Source organism: Elephantulus edwardii, unplaced genomic scaffold, assembly GCF_000299155.1.
Source record: "Elephantulus edwardii isolate Elephantulus edwardi_28Jun2011 unplaced genomic scaffold, EleEdw1.0 scaffold00001, whole genome shotgun sequence".
Lineage (NCBI taxonomy): Eukaryota > Metazoa > Chordata > Mammalia > Macroscelidea > Macroscelididae > Elephantulus > Elephantulus edwardii.
In genome coordinates, this window is record NW_006399751.1 from 31,617,827 (window position 1) to 31,626,039 (window position 8,213).

At 36.6% G+C, this 8,213-nt stretch overlaps 1 protein-coding gene across 1 annotated transcript in view; it reads right to left on the bottom strand.

The window, feature by feature from the left end:
• Window positions 1–1,229: 1,229 nt before the first annotated feature.
• Window positions 1,230–8,213, bottom strand: part of NUP35 (nucleoporin 35kDa) — a 57,691-nt gene continuing 50,707 nt past the window's right edge. Inside the window, exons 8-9 of the mRNA XM_006878776.1 lie at window positions 7,292–7,456; window positions 1,230–1,481 (exon numbers count right to left, since the gene is read on the bottom strand). Coding sequence (XP_006878838.1) covers window positions 1,404–1,481; window positions 7,292–7,456 — 243 coding nt within the window. The 3' untranslated portion in view covers window positions 1,230–1,403. The remainder of the gene's footprint in view (window positions 1,482–7,291; window positions 7,457–8,213) is intronic.

Here is an 8,213-nt window from a genome sequence, read left to right on the forward strand (position 1 = left end):
TGACATACTTTGGACATGTTGCCAGGAGGGACGGGTCCTTGGAGAGGGACATCATGCTTGGGAGGGTGGAGGGACAGCACAGGAGGGGAAGACCCTCTTTGAGATGGATTGATTCGGTGACTGTGGTAATCGGGATGGGTGTGTCAGAGGCGGTGTGGTTGGCGCAGGATAGAGCAGGGTTTAGGGCTCTTGTGCATAGGGTCGCTATGAGTCAGAAACGACTCGACGGCACATAACAACATTATTAATTTTAATGAATTTTTACAGAGATTTTGGATTTCCATTCATTCATTGTTGCACTTTTCTCCCTGCCCAACCCTCCCCTCCAGTTTGCTCTTCTCTTTGAAAAGTAAAATTCTTTGTTATACAATCCCTCCCCCCTAGTCTACTCCACTATGCAGCCTTTGTTCTGTATTCATGTCATGACAATACCTAATTATACATACCTTTTAAGCAGTTCTCTCTCACATCTGTTTCAATGCAGTATACATAATTTATCCCCTCTTTCTCCATCTCCACCGTTTTACAACAGTGGCCCTATGCAGTATTTGTCCTTACTGTGACTTTCTCCTATGTAATTTACAGCTTCTGAAAACTCAATGGAAAGGTCAGCTATGACTCAATTCCAACTCAATGGCAATGAGAGATTGATGTGTGAGATAAATGATTAATAACAGCAAGTTCTAATTCCATTATTTCTGTCTTTAAAAACTAAGATACTAGGAGATTCTGATGAAATATTGAAGAGAATCTATTACTAAGAAAATAATTGGAGTTATGAATTTGAATTCTATTAGTATGAACAAATATCTTATTGGCCTAGTGATAAGAATTGGAAGCACTCAGAAAGCTAGTAGTAATTTAAAAAAAAACCACTCTCTCAAAGGATGTTCAATAATATAACTGACAAAGTTTATTATCAAGAAACTTGTGTACTCAAGTAGCAAATTTTTAAAAACATAGTTTTGGTTTTAAAACACTAAAAGATGAGACTATTAAATGATATTAAATCAAACTGGTAAATTATCATCTTTGTGTCTTGGCTGAAGCAACTGTATAAACTGCACTTCATAAAATTCATCCCAGACTAAGAACCATCACGACCATGTTATCATTTACAGTAATCGACACTGGATTCTTTTGTGTGAAGGCATGCATTATAACCCAGAAAACACAGAATCCTATTTACATGGATTTTTATTTCTTAAAAATTTCAAGCATCCTTTAAAGTGCAAGTTACAAATACGCTGTATTCTTAAAGAAAAGGGCTTCTGAAAGAAGTCTGAGATAGCATCCCAGTACTGCCAAGAGTGGTTATATAACTAACCAGAGGAAACTGGCAGTACACTGCTGTTTTAGTGTAGTAAGATTCTTCTCTTGTAGCTTAGTTCTTAGTTATTATGCTACCAGCCAAACATGTACTCCATTGCTTTGGATACAAGACTTTCATCTTTTTTTGGTGTTTGTCTGTCAGAAATAACCTATTGGAAAAAGCACACAAAAGCCTGTTATTGTCATAGTCCATTCTAGAGCTAATAGCTATTTCTTAAAAGCCAAACAATAAAATACACTTAAATTACTGAATTACATATTTAAAGTGTAAAACGGCTTTATAACTATTCTATGCTCTTTAAAGTGACAAAATCTTATTCTTCAGGTAAGGTAAATTATATCTCCTGCTTAGATTAAGATATCAAATAAATAAAAACACAAAAAACTGTTAAGAGAGGGAGGTCTTATGAGTTAAAAAATAATAAAGGAGGGAAAAAACCAAAACCCTAGCTATAAAATGATCTCAAATTTCCAGGGTAAATCAAATGACTAAGTGTCTACTAAAGCCCAGTATTTACTTCCCATGTTTAGGTCCCAAGTTACCCTGAGTAAGTTCTGAATGCCTGGCTAATTAATTAAGCAAGGTTTAATAATATACTAAATAACACAGTATTTCTAAGTAATGAGCTCCTCGCAAACTTTTTGGAAAAAAAAAGAAATTTTCCTCTCTGAATATGTCCATGTTTTCTTTTGATTACATAAGGTGCACTCCAATCAGGTGTTCTTCACTTGTGATATTTCCAGGTTATACTGGTCCATCAACTTACTGGATTTTGTGCAATTGTGCTAGAAACATTCAAGGCTCTAACCTTCCACATATGCAAATATAACTTTAAATAAAACTAAAGTAACATACACAAAATGTTTTTTTAATAAAAAGGCTTCCCCCACACTCCCCCTGTCCCGCCCCTTACTACATATGAAATGATTACTTTTTCTATCTCTTCGAAAAATGTTCGGGATCTGGATAAGAATTGCATTGTATTTGCAGACTGCTTTAGATGTTATTATTGTTAGGTACTTTCAAATCAAAACTGATTCACAGCTGACCCTCCAGCAGGTTTTCAAACACAATAAATCACATGGGAATAGTTGTTCTCCCACAGACACTAACTGGTAAATTCAAAGTGGCTTCAAGTCGGCAGTGTAGCTCCTAACCACTAGGCTCCTAGAGCGCCTTGCTTGAGATAATACTGTTAATTTTGCAATGTCAAGTCTTCTAATCCATGAGAATGGCATGCTTTCTCTTTGGGTTCCTAATGACAAGTCTTCTAGTCCATGGGAATGACATGCTTTCTCTTTGGGTTCATAAATAAGGTTTTGATATTGGTCTAAGTATTTCTGGTTTGAGTGGCTTTGAAATGGCATTGTTATTTAACTTAATTCCTTTGTAGAGTTCTCTTTGCTACTGTAGAGGTATCTGACTTGTCTTTATATGTTGATCTTGTACCTTGTCACTTTGCCTGAAATAGTCAAATAGATCAAGTAATATTGCTAAGTCTTTGGGATTTTTCTATATATAAGATCATATAACTTTCAAAGAGATGGGAAAAGTAATCACCATCTTAACATGAAAAAGAGAGGCTATAGATAAAGTGAGGCTAAAGGAGAAAACAAAACTGGAAGCTTATATTTCCTATTATTAAAACCTAATATCCAGTCATAGTGATCAAAACAGCTTGGTACTAGTACCAAAGCTACATAAGACAATGGAAAAAAACTGCAGACCCAGAAATAAATCTGTCCACTTAGGAACAACTGATACTTGACAAAGAAATGAAATCCAAATTATATCAAATATAACTAAATGAACAATCAACAGCAGAGGATAAACTAGATGAGCTGGTCCCTTCTCAAAACGTTAAATCCTTATGTGCATCAAAAGACTACTCCCAAAGGGTTAAGAGAACCTACAGGATTGTGAAAATATATTTCACTATGGCACATATGACAAGGGACTCATCTCTAAAATTTATAGCAAATCTCAACACCTTAACAAGAAAAAGACAAACAATCCATCTATAATAGACAAAGGACACAAATAGGCTTCACCATTCAGATGACCAACAAAGACATGTACAAATGCTCAAGATTTTTAACATTCAGAGAGAGATAAATCAAACAACAATGAGATATCATCTCAACTACAAAAATTACAATGTTTAAATAAGACAGCAAACAACAAATGCTGAGAAGGTGTAGACACATCGGAACTCTAATACAATGCTGATGGGAATTAATAACAACAGAAGACTCAATGTCTTTGAACCGTTCCAGTGAAGACGTGTACTAAATATTCCATGACTGCCAAAAGAATAAACAAGTCTATCCTAGAGGTGGTGCAACCACGGTGATCCTTGAAGGCAAAGGAGGGTGAAGTTTCATCTCATGTACTTCGGGCATAGTGTCCGGAGCGGCCAGTTCTTCGAAAAAAAACATCACACTGGGAAAGGTGGAAAGTCAGAGAAAGAGAGGAAGACTCAAGAGAAGACAGACTGACACAGTAACAGTGAGATTAACTTATCAGAGATGGTAAGGATGATACAGGGGAAGGTTCAGATGTTCACAGGGTCACTATGAGTCATAGCTGACTCAATGGCACCGAAACACCATTAACACTGAAAGATATGAATTTATAAATCCAAAACATTAAAAGAACTATACACCAAAACATATCATAATTAGGCTCTCAAAAATTAAAGAAAATGGCAGAATACTGAAAACAGAAAGGGCCAAAATACCACACACAAAGGATCCTGAGATCCATGGACTACCAAAAGAACAAATTGTGTCTCTCAGAAAAAGTGCTGCCAGGATGGTTCTTGGAAGCTAGAATGACAAAGCTTTGTCTCACATACTTTGGGCACATTGCTAGATGATATTCCTTAGAGAGGGACATCATGCTTGGAAAGGTGAAGAATTAGAGACAGAGTGGATGAACCTCAGTGAAATGGATTGATACAGTGACTGCAGCAATGGGCTCAAGTGTGTCAGAGATGATGGGATGGGACAGGACAGGACAGGACAGGGTTTAGGGCTGTGGTTCACAGGGTCACTATCAGTAGTACTCAACTCGATAGCACGTAACAACAATACATCCAAAATATGAGAGATAAAGCTTCACCATCTTTACCTCCAAGGAACACTCTGGTTGCACTTTGTCTAAGATTTATGTTTTTTCCTTTTGGCAGTCCATGGGACATTCAGCACTCTAACACAACTCAAAGGTATCGATTCTTCTCTTGTCATCATTATTCTTTGTCCAGCTCTCAGATGCATACCATGTTAACTAGACAGACTGTGGTTGAAACATGCATTATAATTTTCAAACTTACATTGCTGCTCTTCTAGACTTTAGAGAGGTATTTGATAGCAGCCTTTCCCTGAACCCCTGACTGCTGGTACCAAGGATGCTGACTTATAGATACAAGCAAAATTAATTTTTTTACAATGTCAATCTTTTCTCCAGTTATCATGAGGTTGCCTATTTTCACAGAGTTGAGGATTTTTGTTTTCTTAATGTTGAGATGCAATCTATACTGAAGGCTGCAGTTCTTGAATCTCTACAGCAGGTGCTTCAGGTTATCCTCACATTAAGAAAGCAAGATAGTGTCATCTGCATAATACAGGTTGTTGTTGAGTCTTTCTCCAATCCTTAGATACCACACTTTTCTTCATAAAGTCCAGTTTCTTAATGATTTGTTCGGCATACAGATTGAATAGATAGGTAGAGAGAATACAACCCTGACATACACCTTTTTTGATTTCAAACCAGTGTTTCCTTATTCTGTTTCAACAACAGCTTGCTGTTCTAGGTGTAGAGTTCATAGAAGTGTAATTAAGTGTTCTGGAATTCCCATTCTTTTCAAAGTTAGCCATAAGTTTGTAATGATCTACAACATAGTCAAATGCCTTTACATAGTCAATAAAACACAAACTGACATTCTCTGCTTTCTGTCAAGAGTCATCTAATAGCAGCAATAATATCCCTCATGTCATAGCCTCTTCTAAATCTTTCTTGAACTTCAGAAACTTCAGATACTTCTCTGTCAATGTACTGTTCTAACCCTTTTGGATGATCTTCAACAATATTTTGCTCGCATGTAATATTAATGAGACTGTTTTAAGCATAAGATAAAACCATGCTTGCTCAAAGTGAGGACTTGAAATACTTGATGTAGTAGATCAAAGACTAGAGTTTTCTATTTTAATTGCCTCTAAAATGTCAAGAAAACAAAAATTCTCACAAAGGGGCTGATAGGCAACATCATAATAGATGGCAACTGTCAACAACTTCATTTTACTTGGGTCCACAGTCAATACCTTGATACCAGCAGTTAGTAGATCAAGAGATAGACTGAACTAGAAAAGTCTGCCATCAGATTCTCTCTACATTATTGAGCAATAATGTTATTTTGAGGACTAAGGTGCACTTGGTTCAAGCCACTGTCATTTCCAGTATTGCTGAGAGCTAGACAATGAATGAGTGAAGAAGTAGTGCTATCTTTGAACAATGGTGTTGGAGAGGAGTACTGAATATGTCATGGGTGGCCAAAATAACAGACAGATATGTCTTGGGGAAGGTGCAGCCACAGAGCTCCTTGGATGCAAAGAAAGTCAAGTTTCATTTTACATACTCTGGGCACGTTGCTAGGAAAGGCTATTTCTTGAAGAGGGCAGAATGCTAAGAAAAGTTGAAAAATGAAGAAAGAGATGATGATGACCCATAAGTAGATGGAATGACTACAGCAATGAGCTCAGGTATGTCAAAGATGATGAGGCTAGCACAAGACAGATTTCAGATCTGTTGTTTATAGGGTTGCTATGAGTCATACTTAACATGATGGCATCTAACAACAACTACCGAGACCATAAAGACAAGAAAAAGAATGAGGTCATCTAGTAAAATCTGTTACAATAACATCTCACACATTTAAAACACCCAAGAAAATCTAATCAGGGACAAAAACATTTAAACAGCTAATGAAGAAAAATGTTCTATGTACTACACTTGATCTTAGCCAAACGGCCGAGAAGCGATAAAATGTTCCATGTAAATAGAGATTAGAAGACTTAATATTGTTAACGTAACACTACTACTCAAAGCAATCTATAAACTCAAAACAATCCTGATAAAATTCTTGAAAGCCTTCTTCACAGAAATAGAAAAACCTAAATTTACATTAATAGATGAATTGATAAACAAATATGGTACGTAGACACATGCAGCAGAAAACTGGATAATAAATAAGAATGATGAAAGAAGAACCAATGCCTTGAATTCGGTTGTTGCCAGAGAATAGTAAATATATTATGGACTGCCAAAAAATAACCCAGCCAAAAAAAAAAACCCCAAAACTCTACAAACAAATCTGCCTTGAAAAGTGCAAACAGAGTGCTCTTTAGAGGCAAAGATGGTGACACTTCATTTGACACATTTTCAGAAGGGGCCAGTAGTACCTAGAAAAAGACATGCTGGGAAAGGTGGGGAGCCAGAAAAGAGAGAAACACACTCAATGAGCTGAAATGACAGAGTGACTGTAACAATGAGTTGGAGATCATGAAGTTGTGTCAGGAAAAGTCAAGATTTTGTTTACCAGGTCCCTATGAGTCATACACAAACTCGACTGCAAATAACAACAGTAAAAAAGGCCTTCCTTAAGCATTACGCTCTTTTAAGAATCATATACATAGGCTCTATCTCATTGACAACAGTAACTTCAGAGATTAGACAGTAAACTCAGGGGGCAGTGATGGAGGAGTAAGTGTTCTGATAACAAGAGAGGAAAAAGGGTGAAAATTACCACACAACCCAAATAACATTACCACTATTATAATGCTCATGTAAAAATGTGGAAGTGGTGCATAGTTTACTGTGTAAAGCAGACCAATGAGACAAGTTAAACATGCTATGCACTTCAGACTTTAAAATACTCTTAAATTCAATCCTTAAAAATACCTGATAGTCACTAGTGGAAGCTTTGTATGCTGTTGCAAGAGGTCTCATGGTAGAAATTCTAGGAGTACTTCCAGGTTGGGTTGGTGTACCTAAGGTTTTGACTGGTGATGTAAAAGCAAGAGATGGAGATGATAAGGCATTTCTGTCACCATTTTCCATCACACTCTGGAGAAACAAAGAAAAAGAACGCCACATTTATAAACATTGTACATATTATCCAGTATTTATCCTATCTACAATGAAAATTTTATTAAAAAGGGCAAACTTTGATATAGTTATCATTCAAATAATTTTAGGATTGAGAAAACATGTGTTTTCAAGCTAGCGTTTGAAATAAAACAGTCCAGTAGAGATAGTTTTTTTAGCAATCTCAAATATCCTCAGTGGAGCTATGGACAAGATGGCGGTAAGGATCTCCACATATTTTATGGAAAATCAGCAAGAAGGGAAAAGGGCATTATTGAGGGAGAAATAACTAACCAAGTCTGATGCTATTGTTGTTCTTTTGCACCGATGAGTTGAAACTGACCCTCCAGTGAGTTTTCATATGAAAGGAAGAATGCCCATCCTTCTCCCACAGAGAAGCTGGTGGATTCAAATCACATGCCTTTGAGATTGCAGCTCAGTTTATTACCATGAGGCCACAAGAGCGCCCTCACAGCTCCGATACTATTAGGTATCCAGTAATGTAAAAGACAAAAAATCGTGTCTCTGCAAAAATCTTTTACAATAATTAAACAGCTAAAGTAATTTAATATTAACAGGAAAAACTGCTTTGTTCATTAATGTGCATGTTAAAAGAGCAAAGGCCACATGGATATGATCATATCTGACCGTTACCAACTTTACATAAAGGAACTGTCCCCACCAGCAACATCAGTAACACAAAACCAATTCCCATGAGGTCAGATATATTCCCCCC